Source organism: Trachinotus anak, unplaced genomic scaffold (assembly GCF_046630095.1).
Source record: "Trachinotus anak isolate AG129_WGS33_773 ecotype Australia unplaced genomic scaffold, CSIRO_AGI_Tana_v1 ptg000021l, whole genome shotgun sequence".
In the NCBI taxonomy this organism is placed as follows: domain Eukaryota; kingdom Metazoa; phylum Chordata; class Actinopteri; order Carangiformes; family Carangidae; genus Trachinotus; species Trachinotus anak.
The window spans coordinates 14,482,928-14,509,318 of NW_027273872.1; the positions used below are offsets into that span (position 1 = coordinate 14,482,928).

The following is a 26,391-nucleotide window of genomic DNA, read 5'->3' on the forward strand; positions in this document are numbered from 1 at the left end:
AGAGGCCATTAGTCCAACATTCACTCAGCCCCCACTCCTCATCTCCTGTCTGTGTCTATGGTAACGTGGTCCCCGAATATACAGTACAGGCCCCACCCATGGGTTCCCCTGGCATTGCTTGCTGGTGACTCGCACAGGAAGAGACACTTGAAGAGAAGGAGAGGAGATATGGTCAGCAACCATAGCAACCAGAGAGGTTATGTGAGAGCGGACATTGACTGGAGTGAAGATGGGTATTTCCATCACAAATGCAGCCCAGTGGCTGCTCTGACCTTTGAAGTAACACTTTGCTCCATTTTCAAAACCTATGATAGTTTTTAACCACATGTACTCTAAAAATATTGTACCTGCTTGTTTGTGTTATGATACTAATATAGGAACAGGGGACATGCTATTGTACAATCAGGAAATTCCCAAATTTCCCAGACAGCAAATTTGGTGCCAGTGACTGATCATCCTAAAACATGTACAATTTTGAAAACAAATCTGTTATTATGAACTCCGGTTGTGCGTAAACCATTGGCACTTCCTACACTTTTTCCGAGTGGGGAAAAAAAACTGAGCTTCTTCCTGTGGGCTTTGTCCCTTCTTCAGCTGCCAGCCCTCTTTGTATTGATCTGCTGCTATTTTGAGGCCTGAGTGGAAAAGGAGGCAGAGAAGAAGAAAAATTAAGTGATACAACAAGGAGAGTAGGAATAGCTGTCTTTAGTCACAACCATCACAAGCCTGTAGTCACAACTGTTTAGGTTCTGGCTTATGTTAGTTTAGATTTTTTTGTGTTTGTCTCAATAAGATAAAAAATAAATCAACACAGACTATAATATTAAATCATGTTCTGCTTGCAAATTTAAAATGATGCAACACATTGTTTATTTCCATCTTGAGCTACTGGAACTAATGGTAATACAACCCTGTAATTTTCCTGACTCTTCTAATTGAGGCACACTTCTTGTACAATGGCTTTATGATTCTTGGTGAGGGCAGGTAATAGTGCATTTGTAGAATGAAGTACTGGACTGTCCAGTTGAACATTTAACACCTCATATCTCATACTCGTATAAAGTCAGAGACAGATTTATGTTACTGTGTTTGAAAAGCTTTCACACATCCAAAGCAACTTCAAAGACCATTTTTACTGTTACACATGAGATTGTCGTTTTGTTATGTTCATGTTGTGAATGAATGGTTTTGGGGATGGACATGGAACATCAGGCTCAGATATTTTAGTGACTAACAGTGGTGAGTCATGCCCGGGAAGCCTAATTACCTTCATATGAAAATGTTACGTCACCGCAAGCACTCCAGACTGGGGATGTGGGTTTACATCGTGGAAAATAGGTCAGTTTGGTGGCTGGCTCCAGAAATTGCCTGATAGGAGCCTAATGTTTGATTCAGTGTCCCTTTGTGTGCACAAGTGTGTTTCCACTAAATCTTCCATCGACGGCAGGTTAGCTTCTCATTTGATTGCCTGGCCTTTTCTGGATACCGAAGGCCATCTGTGGAAGCTATAATAAGCTCAATCTTCAAGCAGTCATGAATATGTTAAGCTTATTATAGACAGCTCTCATGGATATGGTGAAAACCTAAGATGATTATGTTAAGTTAAAAAAAACAGTGACTCCTCACATTACCGTGTTCCTCATAAGAATTGGAAAAAGGCTGACTGACTAGATCTACCATTTGCTAATGAGTGAGATAGTTTGGTTTTTCCCAGCAAGAAATCGGCAACTAAGATGCTTGTATGACTTAAACCATGACCCTAATCGGTACAACTTTTCTTGGCCTTTCACCTACAATCTCTTTAACGCTTTAATCATCACCAGTATTATCAGCCGAAGCTAATAACACCTTGGGTTTTTCCTTTATCTAAGGATGACATATCTCGAGGCCCAGTTGATCACAAGGTTATTTATATGTTGAATGGAAAAAGTTTCCTTTATCCTCTTTCTGAGAAATCTAATGTTCTCCCGTTTTTCTTTCAGAGGGAGGATGGTACAAATAAAGACTCACAAAATACCACACTGCCTAAAACTGTGAAAAATACCTCAGGCAAAACAATTAACAGAAACACTCATTACCGTTCCCTGACACACATTTGCTCTCTGAGTCGATTCTTTAGCAAAATAAAACAGGACACACATCCCACCCTCTCCCCACCGCTCCCTGCCTGCAACCACAGTGTTTTTACACTTTATCACTCCATCTGGGTGTCTGTTTGCTGGCCTCAGCAGGAGCCTGAATGGAGTGCAGCTTAATACTTCAAACTCACCCACTTTGCTGCTTGTCTGCTTTATCTCGCTCAAAAATGTCCCGTGCATATAAATAGCACTCCTGGGATTCCAGCTCTGGATGAGTGAGGGACCACTGCAGGAGAGAACATGATATAGACGTGTGCTCTTCCTCTCCCACTTCCTATGGCCTACTCTGCCCTGCAGCAGTCGGCTGCATACGCTGCGATGATGAGTATGGTGCGGCTTGTGAATGGCAGACGGGCAGGCACAATGTGGGGAAGCAGAGACAGGCAGCTGTGCGTAAGTAATGCATCCTCCAGAATCTGGGTCACACTGGTCTCACACCACTTTTGTACTGTCAGATTATTTCACCCACTTTTATGATTTGACGAGTCATTTTGTCCTAGATAGATAAACTGAATTTAGAGCTTGTACCTGTAATTGGAGGTTTTTCAGTTACAGTGCATCACTATCACAAATCTGTTGGGATGCTTTTGAGTTTGTGTGATAATCATAATGGTGATGATGATGATGATAATGGTGAAGTTTTAATTACATTTACTTATAAAAACCACAGTCTTATTACGAAGATGCCTGGCAAGAGGAACACTGACTCTTGTATACAATCTCAGTCATCACCACCATCATTACCATCATATCTTGTAATGTTATTTATAAAATAAAATATAATTATCGCTCAATTAGAATAAATGAATGAAATGAAATCAGAGACTGCTCATCAAGATTTATTAGTTGCCTTAATAACATCAATAACAGGCAACTAGAGCTCACTATCTTTAGTATGATACCAACCAAATGCAAGGACAAATGAGACACATGACACAATTTACTAACTAGGTACATCTTGCTGAAATAACAATAAACCACTTTATAACATAAAAAAAAAACTTTTCAGATAAAAGGTGAGAGGACGATGTTACACAGCTCTTATAAAGAGTCGTTACAATATATTGTGATTTTTCTTATTTTATTAGTTTTTTTATCATTCACAAAAAGAAATGTTTCGGTTTCCAGGGTTATTTTCCTCTGTTGTTGACTAAGTAGACTCAGCTCTTCATCCTACAATGGAAAAGCAAATACTATAGAGTGATATTTGAACAAACTCCATCTTTAGTGCTGGTATAGACAGTATCTGTGGCCGCTATGCGCCTTGACGCCGCACGTTTCTCCCGCAACGGCGGCGTGTCCACGCATTTACCGGGCGCGGTGTCATTCTTGAACACGCAGTCAGGTGTCGCGCTTCTATCACGCTACCGGCGACGCCCGCACGGCGTGTTTTTTTTTTTTTTTTTCACGTTGACGTCGAAACCGTTTTATTTATTTATCTTTTTTTTTTTTTTTTTTTTTTTTTTACACATGTGGATGAAATGTATAGGAACGGATGACGTGTGTGTGCACTCAAGCGTGTGTGTGCGTGTGTGTGTGTGTGTGTGTGGGCGTGGAGGAAAATGTCACCGTGCGGAGCGAGAGGAGGGGAGCAGCCCGGAGCTGAGAGTCTGTAGCCAGAGGATAGTGGGCAGTTATCAGTGGGGATACAACTTCAGCTGCTGTGTTGACGGGGGGGGGGAATAAAGTTGTATGCGGTCGCCGTGTGCAGCCAGCCGGGCTCTGCATCTTGTGAGCGGCTGAGGTGAGTTATAAGCAGCGCTCCACGCCGAAGCCCTGCCTCCCTTCCTGGATGTGAAGCGAATTAGGCAGCGACGTTTCCACATCGGGCCACTTGTGACCACCGGACCTCCATTTCAGGTAAGTTTGCTCGGTCTCTGATGACAGGCAACTTTTTTGTCCACAGGCTGCTCTGCTGCTGTGACACACAACCGACATCCGTGTTTCGTCCCTTAACGGGAGGAGGGAGGGAGGGACAGAGAGCCACCGACCCGGCTCCATCGTGTCCGGGTTTAGGTTTGTGCGTCTGCTCCCCTCATGTCGACCCAGACGGGGGTGCGCGGTGACAGCTCAGGCCAAAGAGGAAGTATGAGGCGTGGTGATAACGTTACCGGACACTAGTGATTAACGTCCAACTGTTTCCACTGTCCTCCTCCTCCTGCTTATCTTAACCTATCCCTCCTTTACCCGCTATCGGGGGATATGGACCCCCACATTAGTCTGTGGGCGCTCCGCACCGGCAGCGCTACATGGCGGCGCCCCACCAACACATCAGACTGTGCAGCCCGGGTTGCAAGGACATCCGACCTCTGTGGCTGGAGGAGGAGGATGCTGCAGCACACCCCACGCATGTCGCCGTGGGGTGTGGTTGGCATGCCGGGCAGGCAGGCTGTCAGCAGCGCTCTCTCCAGCTGCACTCTACCCTTTAATCTCCCATTTGACAGCTCATAATGGCGCCGGGGCACATTGCATTAAGCCATCCCAACATCTCCAGCGTATCGCGTAACCAAAAGCGGTCCTGTGCCATGCGTCTGAGCCCTGCCCGGCCGCTGTGCTCGCCGGCGGGGGACGCCTGTCTGCCAGGGCATTTGTGCTGCTGTAGCAGGCGGCTCTGGAGGCGCGCAAATCTGCCCCAGTGGACAGCCAGCATGTGTTTCACCCTCACGTCGGTTTGATCAGCCTGCTCAGGCTGTGCTGCAAAAGCTATAATGCATGCTGTGCTCATTATGTGTTGGATAGCTCTGATGCAGGTACTGGAGCAAAACCGTATTTACTGTGTCTACAAAGGTAAGGTCTCTTGTGTATTTATGATTATTTTGTATTACATTTTCAGCCTGCCCTCAACCCTCCAGTCTCCTCTGTGTTAGGTATGATGCAGAGCAGATGAGTGCAGCTGTTGTGTTGAGTTCATGTCACAGTTTCCCCCCTGTTTTTCCCCCCCTCACCCCTGCCTTTCTCCGCTCTCCTCTTCCTAACTTAATTTATCCGGTTTATTCTTCATTCATAATCCCATCTCCCCGTCCATACCCCTGCCTTCCTCAGTGTAACACACTGACAGGCTGCTATCAGGATAATCCCTGTGGACTATAACCACAAGTGTATTCCTCTCTCTTTGCTGTGCTACCTTCCTTATTAACCCCTCTGTGAAGACACATCAGGGTAGTTCATCCTACAGTCTTCACGTGAGTGGGGGAGAAAGACGAGGGAATGTGCTGTGTATTCGTGTTTATGTGTCAGCCAGAGGGTGAGTAGCAACTAGCCAGTGCTGACCGATGTGCTGTGTACTAGTCAGAGAGAGAGAGGCGAGGTTAATCACATTACTGACTGCGCTATCATGTCTTCCTGAGGGGGGAGAGGCAGCCATCACTGCCAACATGCACACAAACACAGATGCACCCATGCATGCAGAAGCATTTACACACACACACACAGCCCAAAAACACACAATCCTTCCACAAGAATGGCCAGACGGACACATTACTAGGTATATATCTAAGCCCTGAGCAATAAAAGTAGAATTAGCATAACTGAGTAGTGGTGTGTGTAACAGAGACACACACAAACACACAAACACACACACACACACACACACACACACACACACACACACACACACACACACAGAGAGAGAGAGAGAGAGAGAGAGACTTACTGTTTATCTGTTTGGGTTGGCTAGTCATTGGGGTCAGTACCTTGTAGTGATTCTGCTGGCATAGTACTTTTTAGGTCATATGCTCCACTAGTGTTGCACTTGGCTGGGTTACTCAGCCTCTCAATGGGATCTTTACTGTGTCCTAAGTGTATCTCTAGACTGCTTGTGTGTGTGTCTGTGTGTGTGGACTGCGTAGGGATGTCTGGAGTGTGGTCAGACCTGCTCTGACAGTCTGCTGGTGCTGATACGACTACAACGAGAAGGCGTGTTTCATTTGTGTCCATATGTAGTACGATGAAGCATTGGAACAAATGTGCAGTATAAACAGGAGCGTATCTCTGTGTGTCCACACCCTCACTGTTGATTTTTAACCTAGACAGAGTAGTGAGGAGTCTTTGTTTGAGCTCCCATTTGCAGCTCTTTTATGTATTTAATGTGCCTGTATATCTCACTGAAGTCTAGTTAATGTTTGACACTCTCTCCATCTGTGTGTGTGTGTGTGTGTGTGTATGTATGTATGTGTGTGTGTGGTCTGTCTGGCCTTGAGGAGGTCCATCTGTAAGTGTGTAATAAGAATATCACCACTGTAAAGATGTCTGGCTGCCCAACATTTTGTACTTCTTTTGTAACCAACAATCATCACTTTGCCAAAGGAAAGAGTTATCACTTAAAGTACAATATTATATCTTTTTATATCACAGACATGCAGCCAGAAAAAAGCTGTGAAGAATTACTCAGGTTTTTCTTAATTATCTCTGCCAAGGAAGTTGTGTTTTCACCTGTGCCAGTTTATTTTTCAGCGGGATTACACAGATCCAGATCTTTTTTTTTTTTTCTCTGAAGTCTGGTTTATATTTTTTGATGTTGGCCTTGATGGAGGTCTGTGCTCTGAGTGCCCATCTAGTTTATTTTGTTGTCAGTTACTGACACTTGTACTGGGCGAGAATGTTTTTGTGAAGTCAGTGTGTATGTTTGACTCGACAGTTTTATCCCTCGGCAACACTGTCGTCTAACTGCTGCACATCTCTTAGTGTTACAGATGTCCAGATTTGTTGCACAAATGCCAATACTTATTCCACCTCAGTTGACTCGTTTCAAACAGATGATTTCATTAAAGCACACACAGATAGCAGATGTGAGGTTGTGGTGTTTCTGTTGGTCACATAAGAAGATACAACTAGAACTGAAACGATTAGGTGATCAACAAGAAATTAGTCCTCAACTACTTTAATGATTTATTAAGGGTTTAAGTTCCATTTCAAGCAAAGCAAAGTGTGACAAAGTATGATGGGTATTTTCTTTACTGTTTCCTGATGTTTTTGCAACCGCCTTAACACAACAACATAGGATCATATGATGAAATGCAATAGAAAAAGATGTGGTTTGTTTTAGCTCTCTATATTTGATTGTATGGCTGTGTTGTTAAGGAAGGCTGCAAACTCACAGAAAAACAAATGACTGAAATGTTTCAGGAACACTGGCACCATATGTCCCAGAGACGGTAATAGGTAATGGGTAATAGGTTTTATTGCCGACTGGCAGGCGGACATGTTTTTTTTTGGAAGGGCTTCAAACAATCTCCAGCTGTTGAAGGAGGTTACTTCAAGAACTCAGTTACTACACATTTTCACATCCCACATTTCAATCCCTTAACTGACAGCCAAAACCCAGAAACAGCCACCAACCAGTGTGCTGTTGTAACCCCATACAGACCCGTCATTTCACACAGTGAAGACGGATTTCCTGAGGCAGTTATGAAACTACGCATATGTCTGTCACACTTTGTCCAGCCTCCTCTGAAAGGATCAAATTCAGAACATCAGCCAGTGGCAGCCAGGCAGTAGCCTCCAACCTCTGACTATGTTTCATCTTATTTTCCTGTGCTGTTAGTGCTGATGGACACATTTTGAAGCTAACTTTTTTTTTTAACCTGGTCCAAAGAGTGAGAGGGTCCATGTCTCAGGCAGCAATTACCTTAATTGTGAAACTCCTCGGCTGCTGCTGAATTTCTTCACCACTTCTTTCATGCAGTCACCATCAAGTGATTCAGCTCCATTGTTTGTTTAAGCTGATTGTCTCAGTGCTACATTAACTGTGTTAAAATGGGCCCTGAAGGTGCATGTGTTTTGCTCCTGTATTATTCCACTTTTGTGAAATAAGACTTGTGATTGATTTGGTGAGTCATAGTGACTTTAAACGTGGGATTGTGTCAGTGATATACGAGTGTTGGCAGGAACGATGAAGACGAAGCTGTCAGTTTTCTCTGTTGAAATGTTTTACTTGCACTTTGAGGCTTTCCAGCAGCATATAAGATAGACTAGCTGTTTATACTGGGGTGGATGAGGCAATGTAAGGTCTATGACCTGTGCTGGCTTTTGTTTGCTTCTGTGAACATTAAAGGTGCTTGTTAGCTTCTCGGTGCCTCTATAAAATGTTCCAGTTTCCTATATAACATTCCTGGTTTTCCATGAACTATAAACTTTCAGAGTTGGCTTCCAGCTTGGGAACATGTGGCTCCAGGAGGCTTTGTAGGAACTGTGTGAGGTTGATGGCACATATGTGTATTTGTGCCTGTACACAACTACTATAACCTGTATTTTTCACCAAGACGTCTGTAGTGATGCGAGCAGATAAACCGGCTCTGACCTGAATTATGTCAGGGTAAATATGTAAACAAAAAACATATGCAACATACACTTAAGAGGTCACTTTGTTGCTTCCTGATGTTGGTAAACCTAGGATACACACCTCCTTCCGCTATGATGAAAAACCGACCGTCATGCCCCTCAGCCATTTCATCTTGTGGTGTCAGATACTGGCCCAGACATGCACGGCATGGGGGAAACAGTGGTGGGGTGTTCCCGTAAATTGTAGACATGATTGCACATCAAGTTTATTGACTTCTTGTCAATGAACGCATGTCTATTGCTAATGTGAAAAAGGGTAGAGAGCTTCAGTGCCTGTGTGAATAGATGTCAGCTGTATCTGTCCCTAGTTGTTCTGTGTAAGACTCAGAGAATGTGAGCTTGTGTCAGAGCTCTCTGTGTGTGAATGATCTCTCTCGCCCTCTCTCTCTCTCTTTCTGTCCCCGTGAATGAGAGTGAGATCACGGATTGCCTCTGCTCGGTAACATCACCATGCAAGTAAGTGGGGGAGGAGGGACGTAGGGAGGTTAGAGAATGCAAGAGGAGATGGTTGGAGGTTGGTTCTCTCCGATAGAGGTCTGCATGTTTTTCACTGTGCTTCAGCTCGTCCCTTCTTCCCTGCCTCCCTCTTATAGGCTAAATCCCTTCTCTCTCTCTTGTTTCCTCTTCCATTGGCTCCCAACTGTGCGTGCTGTGTAAAAATCCATGTGGAAGAAAGCTTTCTTGCCCCCCAGCATCAGTGCATTTCTGTCTCTCAGTCAACCTCGGCTCAGAGATTGGACCAGATAACATCCTGTGTGCATGTACGTGCGTTTTTCAAATGTGCAGCCTCTATACGATGCAGCTGTGTGTGTATGTGTGTGTGTGTGTGTGTGTGTGCACCATGTCTATTTGTGTGTTGTGAGACTTCTCCTCACCATCATCGTTTGCTATGAGAGGAAGAGAGTTTTTTGAGAGCAAGGGTTGCCTTGGTAACTATGACTGCCATCTGTGTATGTTGTATGAATGGTTGGTAATGTGTGTGTAGAAAAAGATGGCGGCACCTACAGCCTTATTGCCTCAGCTCCCTCATTGTTGCATTATTTATTTAATAGTCAGCAGAAAGGCTGGAAGGTTACTGGGTTACAATTCATTCCAGGAAAAGATTAGAGTCCACTCTCAGCTGGGTGAATATGTTTCATCAGAGCAACACTTCTAGAATAAAATAAGCTAAAAAATACACAACTGCAGCCTGCCTCCAAAAAAAATGGAGGAGAGGTTACGCTAATCGTTCATTTAAATCCTTTTCTGTTTGCCTTGGTTTGTGTGGTTCAGTTGTACAGTAATGCTAGGCCTGCCCATTATTCTGTAGTTTCCAGGCCAAGAAAACATCATGGAATCTCTGGGCAGAGGAACGTCGAGGCTCACCACAGTAAAGGATGAATTTATTCAGCTACAGAGGGAGAGAGGGTCCAGTGAGATGTTAGAGGCCGGGGACCATAACCATGGAGGCCAGACACATTTTCATGCACTGTGGAGCTCCTAAGTACAGCCTGGGGACTGGAACAGGATGATGATAAATGGCCCACGTGTATATGTTAGAGAGAAGAGGGTGACAGAGGAGAGTGTAAATGTTAGTCCCAAAAATAGTCTGTTTTCCCCAGGCTGGAGTGTGTCATGTGGCTTGGGTCCAGTGTATTGTGCAGAATAGTGTCGTTAACCCAGTTCTTTTAACACTGACTCACCTTTTTCCATCCTTTCCTCTCCTCTGCTTGTCTGTCTGTCTGTCTCGGTCAAACAGAAACTCTCAGCATCCTCCAGCAATGATGTAGACTTGACAACCACATGATGATGATGATGATGATGATGCAGGGTCTCGCAGGGAGGAGGAGCAGCAACTGACTCTCTCCTCCATTTTGCCACACCTGGCACTCTTATGTCCGTCCTGACTGGGCGGCTAGAGTGCTATGTCATCATCCACACCCCCTGCGGCCCCACCCCTGAAGAAGGGAAGGAAGCCGGAGAAATCGGAGGTGATGGCTGACTCAGTGCAGACCACCAACGAAGAGCTGAGGAGCAAACTCATGGACACCCAGATCGAGCTGCAGCAGGAGCGGGGCAAGGTGAGGGGGAGGAAGAAGAAGCGGAGGCCTTGTGTAGAAAAGTGACGGCAGTGACAGTAGAGAGGTAGTCAACTTAAGATCACCACAATATAAGCAGAGGTAGGAGAGGGGGGCCATTTTTGAAGAATAGACACTTACAAAGAAGTAATGCTTATAATAGCAGCTGTAATAATAGTGATGGCATGAGTACGAGGTTATAACTCTGCAAATGCTGCGATGAACCAGTTCCACAAGGTTTTTTCCAGTGTCTCATTTACAAGGCATTTCACATTATATTGTGCGCCTGTCATGACCGTCAACAGTCAGTCAGGCCAGTCAGCATTCAGTGGCTGCACACAGTCGTGGGAAGGTTGTTCAGGTGGTTTGTCTCGCATCTACTAATTGACACACACCTCCCTCTCCTTCATGGTTGTACCCAGAGAATTACAGGAGCAGTAGCAGGGTTGGGTCGGGGTTCAGTTCCTACTGAGGCGAGCTTAAAATAGATGCCCTTGGCAATTTGTATAAATAAAAAAAAAACCATGATAAAATGGAGCTGAGCAGACAAAGATGTGAGGAGGTACATGCAGGGGACATTCTTGTTGATTAATGTTTATTTAAGCCAGCACAGAAACCATTTTTTAGTGGTTGATGAATAAATCATCACTTGATAGCTGTTCATCCATATTGTTTTGCAGTGCCACGACTTAAAGTACAAGCTTGCATTGCATGTTATTTCAAGCCATTAGTCGACTAGGTGTTGCACATTTATGATATTATTTAACTATTTAAATACTATACATATTTTTGGGAGGAATCAACAATGGTTTGATTTCCCTAATTTTGGATAATCCTTTTAGAGCACTGAGTGAGCGGCCATGCTAAGTGGCTAGTGTTAGGCTATGTGCATGTTTGAAATGATAGGCCCTGTTTGAGGCTGAGGAATAATAGGCAAATGTTTGCCTGATGTATGTAACTACTATCTAATAACTGCAGGAATCAGCCATGAAAACAATTTCTGCCTGTGACCGACTGAGTGTTGCCACTCCCTGTGGAGTTTGATGTTTTTTTTTTCCTGTGATCCCCTGACCATCAAAACTAAGTCAACTGAGACTCTTCTCATCGACTAATGTTTGGTCAACTGTTAGGATTATGGGAAACCCTACTGCACAAAATCTGGGCAAATGGATGAACATAGTGGGGACTGATGATATACAGTATATCACAAAGACTGGTTGACAGGAGCGTTCTTACTTACTGTGTCTCTACCAGGTATGTAAGCTCCGTGAGCGGCTCCAGGAGCAGCGGCAGGCTCGGGAGCTCGAACAACACAAACACGCTGTGGCACTCACTGACCTGCGTGCCAAGCTCCACGAAGAAAAACTACGTGAGATAGCGGCTGTCCGTGAGGCCTTGGCGCGGCAGCATGAAGCCGAGCTGGCCCGAGCCATCAAGATCCGGGATGCAGAGGTGCAGAGGCTCCAGGGGCTTGTGAACGCACTGAGAGACGGAGCCGCTGACAAACTCAAAAATGCTCTGCTCGGAGAGGCTCGGGAGGAGGCCAGGAGGGCTTTTGATGGGGAGAGGCTAAAGCTACAGCAGGAGGTAGGTAGTAGCATGTATATAAATGACAGTAATGCATTATTGATTATGCTTACAGAATAGATTGTGGAAAAACATGGAAGCAGTGACTGTGATATCACCTAATGCACTCTGCACACTGAGTATAATCCTAATCCTAATGCTGCTTTCACACCATATCTATTATGTTCCTCTTGTCACAAAGTAGAGCTCAGTGTGATGGACCTCAGATCTCTCTGCTTATTGTCAATGCAGCAATATCAGTACACATCTCACTGTATTTAAAGCACATCAACATTCACATCAACTCTTACATCAAGATGTAATGGCTGTCAAGGTTTCTTTTGTATTAAGGCTGTAACCTCGCACGAGTGACGTGGATTGAAACTATTTTTTGTGAAAAGTTGTCACCGCAGCTATTATGTGAGTGTACATGTGTATGTAGTGTATGTGTGTATCTGTGTCTAGTGTTGATTTGGGACTGGGTAAATCTTTGTAAACCCGCTGCTGAAAAACAGGAAGCAGGATGGAAAAGCCTGTTGCCAAGCTATTGTTTCACATGAGCCTTCCAAACAAACAGGGCATCTATCATTACAACTGTTTAATGGGATAGGACACGTGTTTATAAATGCCCAAGTGTCACTCTCTTTGTTGTTTTTGTGTGTATTAATATTATTGTGTGTGTCTGTGTGTGTGTGTGTGTGTGTGTGGTCTTTTAGATCCAGGAACAGAAGACAGCCAGGAAGCAGGCTGAGGAGGCGCTGGCGAATGCCCTGCAGGCTGACAAAGCAAAAGCAGCAGATCTCCGCACAGCCTACCAACAGCACCAAGATGAGGTGCATCGTATCAAACGGGACTGTGAGAAAGACATCCGCCGACTGGTGAGACCACATGCTGCTGGGAAGCATATGTCTTCTTTTAAGTGGCCACTAAGTGTTTAGATAAAGGCTACTAAATAAAATATTGCCCAAAGACACTGTTGACAGTAAACTTACTGTGATATTTTTTTTATGTTTGCAGCAGTAATCAAAATTTATTAGAAATTATTTAGTCCATTTAACATTTATTTACCTTTCCATGCCAGTTAACAAATTCGTATTTAGAGTATCAACATAATGTGTAATATTTTTCAAAAACCCAAATATTAATCATTAAATAAGCAGTTATTTAGTTATTATATAACATTTAATTACTTATTAAATGTTTTACATGGGAATAACTCAGCTAATCTGCCACATCAGGACTGTGTGTGGGATTTGATCAGAATTGATTGACCATGGCTCAGCAAAATAAGCAAACAATCCCATAACTGTCATGACATTTAAAATAAAATGTAAATACTAATTGGTGCAAAAATGCACAGATTGATAAAATAGTTTTTCAAGGCCTTTAAAATGTAAGACCACAAATGATCACTTGTCCTGTTATGTCCATCACAGTAAACTGACCTCAATTAAATTACAAAATAGCAAGCTGTAATATATACTATGAAAAAACAGAGTTTACACTGCCCCATGTCCATATATTATTGTTCCTCAGTGATAGGTTAGCATGACAAATCCAGCAGCTGTTATTTTCATAGTCCATGTCTGTCCCAGCCACATTTGAATATCACCAAAGTCCCTCACACACCCACATCTGTTTTCCTGCTTCTGAAGTTCAGCTCCAGCCCAGAGTTCATCTCGTTATTGTGAAGGTTGGAGGCTAATTACTGCGCTGTCTATCTCACCGTGTGGTGCTTATCTGCCAAAATAAAACTCTGCGTACCTGCTGCAGTTACTCATTAACCCCATTACATACAGCACGGCTACAAGAACAGGCATTATTGTCAGTACAGGAGTGTTTGAGGCTTGATAATGTTTGGAATCAGAGAAGTAAATGGATAAAGCGTGGTTGGTAGGTGGATGTGAGGCAGTGCAGGACATTCCAGTGTTAAAGAACAAACTGTGATGGGAAGTGGAAGTTGGAACATTTGTCAGAAGAGTCTGTGTGAACGCAGCGCGAGATCAAAGCTTCATAAATTAATCACAGCTGGAGGACACTGTTTTAAAGCGAAAACACTGTCACTCCCTCAATCTGTTCTCAGCCACTGGAGCATAGATCTACTCAGACTGAGGAGGTAGACTGTGGGAAATAGGGGTACAAGCTGTAATACACTAAGCCTAACTGTTTACACAAAGATCAACAGAACAAACACAAACTTCATGTAAACTGGATACTCACACATTGGTGGAAAAATGAATAAAATAAATGAATCAAGCTTCATGTATGCTGACTTTCATTATCATGTTGATGTAGTATCTGCAGCATGATCTCAGAAATATCCAAACTAAATAGTATCATTTATTATGAATACTTTCAGTAATATTAATGTGGGCTGATACTAGGATCTGAAGTAAAACTGTCTGACTCACTTACTCTTTCCACCATTCACCACCTGTTCCTATTCATCCCTCTTGTAGATGGACGAGCTGAAGGCAAAGGACCGGGTGGTGTGTGCTCTGGAGAGAGAGTTGGGGGCGCAGGCAGGCTACGCCCAGAAGCTTCAGCTCCAGAAGGAAGCCCTGGACGAGCAGCTGGGACAGGTACGAGAGGCTGAGAGACACAACCACGGCAGCCCCAAGAGAGAGGTGGTGCCTGGGTTAGGAGACAACACAGACCTGCTCAACAACCAGGTAAATACGGAAACAAAACCAAATGGACACATATGCACCTGTACATGTGCATGGATGCATTAACACACTTGAACTTAACAGGCACTCTCTACATGCATAGGACCAAAATACACAGGTTAAATTAATGTAACATGAGTTTTTGGAGACTGATTTTTTTTTTGTTGTTTTTACTGGTGATAAAATTTGATTATTTTCACACAAAGAATGCAAAGCAGTAGGTGTCTCTTGCTATGATTTTGAGGGATGACAAAGCCTCTAAAATGGTGTTGAAATTAAAGAAATAAACACTGGCTTTTGATTGATTCTTGACATTACCCTAACTTTAGGTATCATAGAGAAAAAGTATAGTGGTTGAATTCCTAATTCAAACCATTATTGGACTTTAAAACTTTGAAATATTAAACTCTACCTGTAGCACTATTCTGTTTAGGCGTTTGTGTTTCTCTAGCAGGTCTTTATGAACGGCTGATCCAGGCCATCATTTACATTTTCAAGGATACTGGGGGATCCCTTTGGACTTTGAAGGCAGAATTAAATAGTTTCTTTGGACATGGAAGACCATCTATCATATTGGAGGTCTCCATACTGCACCGTGTATCTGCCCACTCAGTCACAAATGCACATACAGCTCATATGCTGATGAGAAGCAGGTGGATATGCTGCCTGTACTGCACAGGTTCACAGTTGCGCTGTGACATGCCAACTCATCCATCATCCCATCACCCCCCCCTTTCCCATCCATCTCCATTACCTGCCTGCTTGCCTGCATGTTTTCCTCTTGTTCAGTTCTTGTCTTCCTCCTCCTCTCCTCTTCCCCCTGCTCAACAGGAGGTGGAGGAGCGTGACACGAGGAGGTTCCAGCTGAAGATTGCAGAGCTCCACTCAGTCATCAGAAAACTGGAGGACAGAAATGCACTGCTGGCCGATGAGCGGAATGAACTAGTGAGGAACACACATGCAGAAGTACATACATTCAGTGATTATAGGCATGTCAATGCACACACACACTGTGTACAGATATACCCGCATAAAAACAGATAAACATACAGTACATGCTTGTGAAAGTTGCATTAAAACATTTCATTTTCTAAGCCCTCCAGCCTTGATCTTGCCTCTCCTGCTCAAACTTTGTGTCACTAGAAGGCGAGACTTAAGTTTACATTGTTTCCCTTCCCTGTTTCCTTCCTCTGTCCAGTTAAAGCGAGTGCGAGAGGCAGAGAGCCAGATGAAGCCCATGTTTGAGAAGAACAAGCGGCTGTCCAAGAAGAATGACGACCTCTTGCAAACGCTGCAGCGCATGGAGGAGAAACTCAAGAACCTGAGCCGGGAGAACGCTGAGATGGTGAGCTGCGCCCAGTAATGTGTTTTCCCTCTGCTCTCTGTTGTCTCCCTCTTCTTTGTAGTGAAAGATGAATTCAAAGCTCAGATACTAGTAGAAACCAACAGCTATTTTAACTTTCATCTGTAGAGGAATAGGGGTTTGTAGTAGTGCTTTGAGTGTCACTGAGAATTTCATTTGAATAGAATCAGGACCTCTAGTGGCCATTTGAGGAAAAGTATGAAATAATTCTGCACAATCACAATTTGGCCCCTCTCTTTATCTTGGTCCCTCCCTCAGAAGGAAAAAGCCTCCTCCTCTCGGCCGCCCTCACAGCAACAAGCCATTCAACCGCAGCTTAAGCGGCCAAGTTCCCTGACAGACCTGAGCCACGCCCACGAGGAACAGGAAGTGGAGTTCCTCAAGCTGCAGGTTGCTGAGCAACGTGGCATCATTGACGAGCTCATGCAGGTCAGGATTTTACTGAAACCGGAGTCAGATGCCTGTTATAAGAAATCAGTCACTTCTGAATGGTTTCAATGCTTTCATTTCCAAAAGTGTCACTGTTTTGAACATATGAATCCCTGTTGGGTTTCTTTCTTTCAGACACTATGATTTAGTCTCCTGTCTGACATTTTGCCTCACAGTTTGTACTGTGGTAGCTCTCTGTTGATGTACAGGCCATTGTGAGCAGTGTTGTTAGGAATGATTTGGGCTGTTTTGTGGTAATATTTTTTTAAATGACACAACAATAACAATATGTTGATATTATTAGTATAGAATTACATATACAGTTATAAGAAGATTTCATCTGTATTGCCCTGCCTGTATATGTAATTTAATTTAATTTAAATTAATTTAATTTAATTTAATTCAATCAGGGGAATGAGTTATATATTTTCAGAAGGGGTGGTGGGTGTTTATGGTGTAAAGTATTACTGGCTTAAGAAAATTTCTACACAATCTCAAGTTCAGCAGAGTTCGTCTCATTGATTCATCTTTCTCCATTTTACCGTCTCACATTATTTTCTTTACCTCTCCATCACAGCGCGACTCATCACAAGATGATAATTCCCTCATTTTGTAGAGCTTCAGCCCACATGCTTTGTTCCCATGATGAAACTGTTTGCTGTGCAGCATTATGACTTCATCGCAGTTGTCAGTACAATTTGGTTTTCATTTTCTTATGCTCTCTTTTCACCTTGAATGTTGTAGGAGCAAAAAAAAAAAAAAAAAATGGACGCAGCTGCATGAAATATTGTGGTGACAGTAAATATCTTGACTGAAGTGTGTGAAACCCGTGCAGCTCGTTGAGGCTCGTCTGAATCTCGGATGTGAGCCTGGTCTTTACAGGGAGGGATGTGGTATGAGATGTTGATCTGCTGTGTGCTTGTTTTTAGGAACGTGACCGTTTGGTGATGAGCAAAAAGAACAGGAGGAAACCTCTCAAACTGTCAAAAGTAAGTGTCCACGAGTCTTTCGAAAACTCTGTTAACCCACTGGGGTGTAACTAAGCAACTACCCTATCTGTGCTTGACTGATGCTTAAGTATTGTTTTCACTTGAGTGTGTGTGTGTTTGTGTTTAATTGGGCTCAGGAGACAATAATGACAGGATCCCTCACAGCTGGGAGCATCACGCTGAACACACGCAACTTCTGCATCCCCACAGCTAGTGGAAAATTACATATTATGATTATATTTTTTTACAAGTGTATATTTTGTGTTATTTTAGGACATGGAATACATTAATGACAGAAAGTGCAAGCTCAATTTGTGAGCTACAGTGTGTGTTTTTGCTTATTTGAGAATAAAGAGAGAAGAGATGACAATAGCAAATTGGGTGCGGTGAGGTGTGTTGGAAAAAAAAAAATTGCTGTTTTTTAATCATTGCCGTGCGCTTGAGGGTGCGTGTTTGGGCCGCATACACAAGGGAACATTTTAGAGCCTGTGATGTTGGGAGGAGGAGGAGTCTCCCATCTCTCTGCTGCTGGAACCAGTTTGTCACCTCGGTGAGGTGGATGCAGGTTTGGGCACTGCAGTTTGGCTCTTGGACTTACATCAAGAATTTAGTTTCTCTTTTTGGGCATTTAACACAGAAGCAGATTACATGAGCTCGGAGACAAAAAAAAAATCAGGATCTTGCCTTTTGATTTGTCTGTAGGAGTACTTTGGTTGTAACCAGAGGCTTTGTTGTCAGCTTTTCCATTTTGTGTGGGAGTGCGACGGAAAGCAGTTGTGCTTTTTGGACAGGCCTGCAGAGCTCTGTATAGATCAGCTGGTGGAGTCCAATATATGATAGACATAAGGTTGTGAATAGTTTAGTGTTTTTTTTGTGGTCTAGTAGCACAATGACGGAGTACATCCTCTTTATCCTCTACTTCTCCTCCTTCATTTGCCTGTGTGCCCTGGTCTGCCTTTACTTCTCTGGTTGCCAGGAGATGACTTATAAACACGATGGTAAGGAAAAGTTCTTAGCAAGAAAGAAGTAAACAAACATGCAGAGACTTGATCTGATCTGATCTGTTTTGCTTAAACCGAGATAAATGACAGCGTGACAGTACCTGGTTTAGACAAAATGGTAATGAATTGCTTGTTACTGTACAAAAGGAAACATTTTTTTGAAACATAGTACGTGTGGTGGATTTAGAAACCTGACTAAATTCAAAATGGGACTCCTATCATTTGAAATCAAGTGTGATACAGTCTGATGAATGTTTGATTTTTCAGACAGACTGACTGGCTTGCTATAGAAAAGGTGTGTCATGGTTTGGATTTGATTTCACAATGTGCAAACCCTCTTCTCCTCTACTCCTCACTGCAGAGGCATGTTGTGGAGACGTATTTTGGATTTGATGAGGAGTCCATTGACTCTGAGACCTCCTCTCTCACCTCCTATAACACTGACCTCACTGACCGCACGCCTGCCACGCCAGAGGAAGATTTGGAAGAGGTACGAAAATTTATTGTCCACATTGAAAAAAATAATGAAAATAGTTCAGTCAGCTAAAAGATGGGGTGCATGAATATTGAGATAAGTGGACAAAAACAAGGCAAGACATTGATAAATAACTGTCAGATTACGAGATAAATGAAGGTAAAGGTTTGTGTGTTAGTTTCACTCTGTCCCCTTTGGTACCGCAGAGTGTTTCCCGTGAGGAGTCAGAGCTTCGTTTCCGTCAACTCACCAGAGAGTACCAGGCCCTTCAGAGGGCTTACGCCCTCCTGCAAGAGCAGACCGGGGGCTCTCTGGATGCTGAGAGGGAGGCCAGGGTTTGTACCATCACTTAAAATCTCTCGCCTCTTTCACCAGTCCCCCTGAAGTTACAGTTCACATTTTGTAGTAGTACCTTGTAAAGTTTTCAGATTCTATTCCTCTTTTGTCTGGCTGATTTGCAACCTGGTCCCTGATGGCTGACCCTCCCTCCCACAGACACGTGAGCAGTTGCAGTTAGAGCTCAGCAGCTGCCAGGCCAAGATCGTCGACCTGGAGAAGGCCTTGGCAGAGAGGGGGCAGGTAACAAAGACAAGGGATGGGGACAGGAGCTCTGTGGTCCTGCTCTCACTGGCCCTCCTGCATGTCTGTCTGGCTGCTCTGCTCCTGGGCTGGCGCTATGCCGACCAGGTCTGCCGCAGAATCCTGTGATGTCACTTCCTGCATGTGTGGCGTCACAGCTCTGTGCCTGCATGCTCTGCCTCACCCTCTGTCCTTTCTGTTGTTGGATGTATTTCTTGTTGGGTTTTCTGTGCTGCTGACCACAGAGAGGAGGCCTAACCACTGTGATTCCTGTCAGCTATGAGTAGATGAATATACAAGATCTTAATCCAGTAATATCTCACATATTTCTGAATATGAAAATACACAGTTTACAATTATGATTTTAGTTTATTTAATTTGTCATCATGAAACATTTTGGTCTGAGCTCTAAGCCAAACCTATACATGTTTAGAAAGAAAGCCTTGTCTATTTTGTCAAAGCTACGTATATTTAAAGAAATGCTGACACTGAGCAAGGTAATTATTAGTTTTACAGAATCTCATGAGGAACACTGAAACTATTATGATGCGTTCATATCAATACTCTTAGTTTCTTCGTTTGTTAAGAAGGTTTTCTTTGTATCACTGCATTTTTACTGCATGTTGCCTGTTCCACTTTGGCTTGATGCAGCTCTGTTACTTTGATTTGCTGCTCTGCTGTATTTCAGCTCAGATTGCCTTCTGCTCCTGTTACTGTGAACTCTGGATGACTGTGAATGCAGCTCTTTTTTCTCTGTTATCTCAGGAGTGGGCTTTATTTATTTCTCTCGATCAATAAACTTATGCTACTGCCACTCTGTTCCTGTCTGTTTGTGTCTGTGTTACAGTTGCATGTGTCTTCTGGAAATACTGCAGATATGTGGGGCTGTGTGTCCTGTAGGTTTTCAGTTGGCCGATTGTATTACTGACATTTTTGTTCATTACACCTGGTTGTCGGGATCCTGTCCTTCCTTTCCTGTTCTTGCCAGTGTCATTTCTTGCTGATGTTGTGTTTGGTTGTTATGACAGGATTCAAAGTGGGTGGAGGAGAAGCAGTACTTGCTCAGGACCAACCAGGAACTTCATGAGAAGGTAGATTGCATTAGCCTGTGCTTAAGTTTAATGCATCACTTTGTTGCCAGCATAGATAATGTGTCAAGATCTAATTGCATCTCTGTGCACTCACTGTCAATCAGGGCTGAATTTATCAATGCTAGTTGTGAAACTTGTTTTATTTAACTGCAAAGTATATATATTTAAATCAGCAAACAGCAGCTGTTGAAGCAAAAAATAAGTAAAGAGGAATATGAATGCTTTCAATCCTCTGTGGTTATGATACATTTAACTCAGTATTAAAACTTTAGTTGACTTTAGATCAATACCTTAGTGCTAGTTCTGTGGATACAAGGGAAACAAAGCAATACTGATCACAACATGGCCTCTGTCTGTGGATAGAATGGAAATAACAGTATTGCAGATTCAGTGCTCCTATACAGATCGTGATTTGGGATTATACTTGCTCACTTATTTAAATACATAAAAATACAACTCCAGGTCTTAATAATTACTGTATAAAGCATTGACAACACTCCATACTATTTAGTTTGTGTTACAAAGATTTGCATGTGTGTGTCTGTAGATGTGTGCACTGCAGCAGGCGGAGTCGCGGCTGCAGGCTGAGGTTCAGGATGCTCGAGACCAGAATGAGCTACTGGAGTTCAGGGTGCTGGAATTGGAAGTAAGAGACTGTACCAGCGTCAAACTGTCACCAGGAGGCGACAACAACAATGTCAGCTCTAGACGCAAGACCTACATACAGTAACTTGACAGATGGACAGACAGATAGACAGACAGATAGACTGTTCACTAAAACACACTTGAGTCCTCCTCTTTATGCATCTGTGTTTTCCTTGTTTTGCATGGCAGCTGTGTATTTACCCCCTTCCACTGAACTGGAATATTTCTTTAAATGAATGAATGTTGTGTTAAGATGAATATAAATTTTAACTGAATAAAGATGTATTTAAGTTCACCATCCATTCCCACCTTGGTTCATTTCGTCTCTCATTTTTCGCATGCATGTCCTAAGTTTTGTTTGTTTTCTGTATGATAGCAGCTGTGGCTAACGGACAACTAAGGGCATATTAACAGTGTGGTGTAATTTGTGGATTTATGTTGTTGTTTAGCTGCTAATCTTATCTTTAACATTTAAGTTAGCAATATAAATGTGAATTGTATTCGATAATAATAATAATAGCATCACCATTAGTCAATAAATAAATCATAGCAGTTGATTTTGCATCTGTTTATGTAGCAGTCCTGTCTGAATGTGGACATTCATAAGTTTCAGCATGTGTGAAATCCCTTTTTTAGTTTGGTTTGGTTTTCTTATTTAAAGCTATGGGTTTCCACCTCCCTCATTTTGGCAGATCCTGACCATGTTTTGAGTGTCATGTAAGTAAATCCCACATTCACTCCCATTTCCACTCATTTACATTCAGTATCTGTCATTCACTTATGTGTCTCACTACCTACCACCAGTGGTGCAGTGTGATGGACTTTCACATTACTGCAGGTCTGGTAGAAATCTTGTTAGTTCTGCTGATCAGACAATGTTTTACTTCAAGTGTGTGTGTGTGTGAGTATTAACATTGTATGTACCCCCTGTAGGAGAGGGAGCGCAGATCCCCTGCACTCAATCTCCACATGTCTGCCTTCCCTGAGAACAGCAGCAGCGCCCTGCAGATCTACTGCCACCAAGAGGGGATCAAGGTAAAAACATATTAACAAAACCCAGACTTTTTTTTCCTTAAGACTTTTACACACTCAATATTGTGTCTGGTTTTGACCTCTGTGCAGGATGTAATCATTCCTGAGCTGATGAAGAAACTGGACATCCTAGGGGATAATGGGGTGAGTTCAAACACACTGATGGAGTATGATATTTACTGATACTTACATTTTTAAAATCTCAGACATAGTTATCATTTCTGATAACTCCCCCTCCTTATATTCTCTGTAGAACCTCAGAAATGAAGAACAGGTTGCAGTGATCCAGGCAGGGACTGTGATCTCTCTGTGTGAAAAGGTCAGTCTCTCAAACATGGTGTATTTCTACTGACACACAGTGGACAGGCATTGCTATAACACTTCATTTATAACCAGTGCAGCCATTACATTTTTGTTAAGGTAAATAAGGATAACAATAGTACAGTTTTTTTTATTTATTTTGCTTTGGAGAAAGCATTAATCCCTTACTTATCCACTTTTGTCCCAATCCTCCTTTTACAGTGGTTGAAAAAAATAGATAGCACAGAAGTTGCTCTCACGCAGAAGATGATCGACCTGGAAAATGACAAGGTAAAATACCAGCGTACCATTAGAGTAGATAAATCCTCAATTGTTTTGACTGTGTCACATGCATATGTTTGACTTTCCATTGTTAAACACACAAAACAAACTATTTATTCTGCTGTGCTTATGTCAAAAAGCATATCCAGACTGTAAAATATAGCACACGTGGTACACACTGCTCTATTTACCATTCAGTTGTGATACCATGCCCTGTATTGTATTTTGATGCAGGAGCTGTTCAGTAAGCAGAAAGGATTTCTGGAGGAAGAGCTGGACTATAGGAAGCAGGCCTTGGACCAGGCCTACATGGTATGGCGCCTGCAGCAGTATGACCTGTCCCTTTATACAGAGGATGGCCAAAGCCACTCTCATAGACAAAATGCACCCATCTATATTGGTGACAACATTCAGCAAGGTTGTGTGCAAGGCATAATGGTTCATGATAAAGTGACTCAGGAACACAGGGGTGCAATGTTATCATTTCAGCATGACACATAAACATTTGGGATCCCATTAAACATGATGAATGCAACATGCTCCATGAAGGTAAACTCTGTCACATTGTGTCGGGATACTGCATCTTTTACCGCTGAAGTCTAAATTCTGCAAACAGTCTAAGAAACTAAATTGGGGTATTTGGCTTCTTGTTTATAATTGGCCGAATTCTCCTCCACCTCAATAGAAGGCCCGTCACTGATTTACTCCCTTAAATTACAGAAAATATGAAGATATAATGTCTCTATGAATATTCTGTGTAACTTGGTGCAACTGGACACTAGTGAAATTGAATAAAGCTTCTAGACAACGAGGTTTAATACGATTTTAATGTGAGATTTGTTAGCATGAATGATTTTGAAACATTGTCCCCTCCTTCTGACTTAAATAGGCTGTACTCAGAAAACAGTTAACACTTAGGCCACTCTCCATATAACTCTAACCATTTTATCAGTCAGTTTTGGTGTTGGTTTGTGTTAATGGTCCCACTTTATATTGTGCTGGTGAAAGCATGCTTTTTTACATGGTAACTTTTCTGGAAGAGTTCGACAACTGTGCAGAATAAAAACAGGGTTTGTGTTGTTAATATAATGGAGTTACCATGTGAAAGTCAAGTCTAACACCCAACATAAAGTGGAACAGTGTTCTCCATATCTGCCATGGTCACAGTGGTGTGTGTGTGTGTGTGTGTGTGTGTGTGTGTGTGTGTATGTGTGTGTGTGCACATGTCTATCCATCTGTGTGCGTGTGCCTCCATGTGTGCAACTGTGCATGCCTGTATGGGTTTCTGCATGCGCATGTGCACGTCCGTTTGTGTGTGTGTGTATGTATCTGTATGTGTGTTTGTGTATCTGTATGTGTGTGTATGTGGGTGGCTGTGCAGAGGATCGAGGAGCTGGAGGCCACGCTGTATAGCGCTCTGCAGCAGGAGCAGCCGGCATGCCGAGCGGTGGCCGAGTCGCTGACAGACAGGCAGAGGGAGGAGCTGAGGCTAGCCGTGGACAAGCTGCGGCGTCAGATTCTCCGGCAGAGCCGGCAGTATGACAGTCAGATCTTACAGGAGCGCATGGAGCTCCTACAGCAGGCCCAGCAGGTAAGGCTTATAACAAATTGAGTCAGGTTACTGAGCCCTGCCCACCCTAAATCTGAGCCCTGGTACCTGTCTGAGTCGTCAGAACCCCCCCAGACCTCTGTTGCTCTGAAAAAGATGCAGTATCCCTGTGTGTGGTGCCTGAAATTCTACCTGTAAGTGCATATGTAGTAGTTGAGGAGTGAGAAGATGAGACAGAGTGTGTGGCTGTGTGTGTGTGTGTGTGTGTGTGTGTGTGTGTGTGTGTGTGTGTGTGTGTGTGTGTGTGTGTGTGTATCATTGTGATCTGAATACCCCCCACTCCTTCAGTATCCCTCCGCACTGCAGCCCTCACAGTAGTTTTACACCCATGGCTTGTGCAGTATGTTATTCATTTACCACATCAACAACCATGGCACCTTAAACTTCATCTGAATCAGCTCTACTCTAACTTACTAACATTATTAATCAACTCATGAACTACAAACTGACTAACCAAAATGCATTTAAAGAATATAAAAATGAAAATAAAGAACATAATCTGCAGTTTAGGTCACAAATCAGAGTTTTAGGAGGCCACAGACATTATATATTTGTTCCTCATCAATTTTCTCACTTAAACCTAAACTGGGCTTATATCTGAACATTTGCCTAGTCTTTTGTAAAAGACCTAAACGGCCTCTTGTATTTTCTTAATGAATGATTACATTTTGTTAAGTTGAGCATAAACCAAGATTAATTTGCAACAGATGACAGTAAATTCAAAAGTTTGTTTTTTAGCTTCAGAATAATTCCTGTTCTAGTGAATTTGCGTGAGAATTTGTATTCTCCCTTTTCTCTGTGGACAAGAGGGGAGAGCTGCTCAAACAAATGTGTTATGAATAAAGAGTAGAGTCAATGAATAAGCTGCTCAGGTTTAAAGTCTCACAAATGGACTCGCTTCTACTGTTCACACTTAAATCTGTTCTTCAGTTGCCATGGCAGCTCATTCTTACCCAACACAGCTACCATGGAGACAGAGGGCATGATGGGAAGGAGGCAGACTATTTGGAGATTTTACAGGAATAGCTGGATCATGGACTTATTAACTGTTTATCATCTGCTTCTTTTTGTACGTGAAGGAATGACTGTGGCTGAATGGTCTTCATTTTCTATTGGAACACATTTTGACCACCTAACCACTTCTGTCTTTGCATTGCAGAGAATTAGAGAGCTGGAGGACAGGATTGACTTGCAAAAGAGACAAATAAAGGAAATAGAGGAAAAGGTACATATTCTTTTTTTATTTGTTCCTTTCTAAGAAGTTTCTGTCTGGATGGTAGACAAAGTGTGGGTTGTAACTGGACAAGGCAAGAGAGCATGTGAGGGAGTTTACATCCAATGCACTGATGTTGTGTGTTACTGTAAGTTTTTGACACCATTTTTCTTCTCTCTCTTTTTTTTTTTTTTTTACCTGTTTATTAAACCCTTTGTGTTCCTTTAGTTTTTGTTCCTCTTTTTGTTTTTCTCTTTAGCATTTATTCTTTGGCCTTAATGAAAGTGACCGTGGACCCACATCAGGTAGCACCTTTATCCACACTGTCACATCAGTGTTATAGTGATGATAGTGACGTCAATGATGGGGAAGGAATTTAAAAGTGTTTTTCTTTTTTGTAGGTGTTAAGGTGCTGTGGAGGCAAGCGAGGATGAAACAAAACCTAATTGTTTTTTATGCATTTGTAGACAGCTCACGAAAACCCTATGGCCTTTTTGATAAATGTGCACTTTTGCAGAAGACCCCTACCTGGAATGCAAATATATTTGAAACTTTAACAAATAATCAGATATACATAAGATTAAAGCGAAATGTATTTATAAATAACTTTTACT

General features: G+C 42.7%; 2 protein-coding genes across 3 annotated transcripts; both read left to right on the forward strand.

The window, feature by feature from the left end:
• Positions 1-3,656: 3,656 nt before the first annotated feature.
• Positions 3,657-26,314, forward strand: jakmip1 (janus kinase and microtubule interacting protein 1). Of its 2 annotated transcripts, XM_071457348.1 has the most exons (23): positions 3,657-3,998; positions 10,216-10,537; positions 11,789-12,121; positions 12,817-12,978; positions 14,560-14,772; positions 15,601-15,714; positions 15,968-16,114; positions 16,391-16,561; positions 17,491-17,550; positions 18,913-19,041; positions 19,233-19,361; positions 19,522-19,605; positions 20,634-20,696; positions 21,244-21,342; positions 22,275-22,376; positions 22,464-22,517; positions 22,627-22,692; positions 22,896-22,964; positions 23,190-23,267; positions 24,337-24,546; positions 25,724-25,789; positions 26,006-26,082; positions 26,179-26,314. In XM_071457348.1, exons 2-22 carry the CDS (start codon positions 10,382-10,384, stop codon positions 26,054-26,056), a joined length of 2,556 nt encoding a protein of 851 aa, XP_071313449.1. In that variant the 5' UTR covers positions 3,657-3,998; positions 10,216-10,381; the 3' UTR covers positions 26,057-26,082; positions 26,179-26,314. The 2 variants fall into 2 exon arrangements, with proteins under 2 accessions (XP_071313449.1, XP_071313448.1); XM_071457347.1 differs by lacking the exons at positions 3,657-3,998; positions 22,275-22,376; positions 22,464-22,517; ... (5 more) ...; positions 26,006-26,082; positions 26,179-26,314 and adding an exon at positions 4,408-4,925 and having other exon boundaries at positions 21,244-21,636.
• On the forward strand, positions 17,561-18,902 carry LOC139605667 (uncharacterized). The gene has a single exon (XM_071457349.1). The coding sequence runs from the start codon at positions 18,440-18,442 to the stop codon at positions 18,578-18,580; it is 141 nt and encodes a 46-aa protein (XP_071313450.1). The 5' UTR covers positions 17,561-18,439; the 3' UTR covers positions 18,581-18,902.
• Positions 26,315-26,391: the final 77 nt, after the last annotated feature.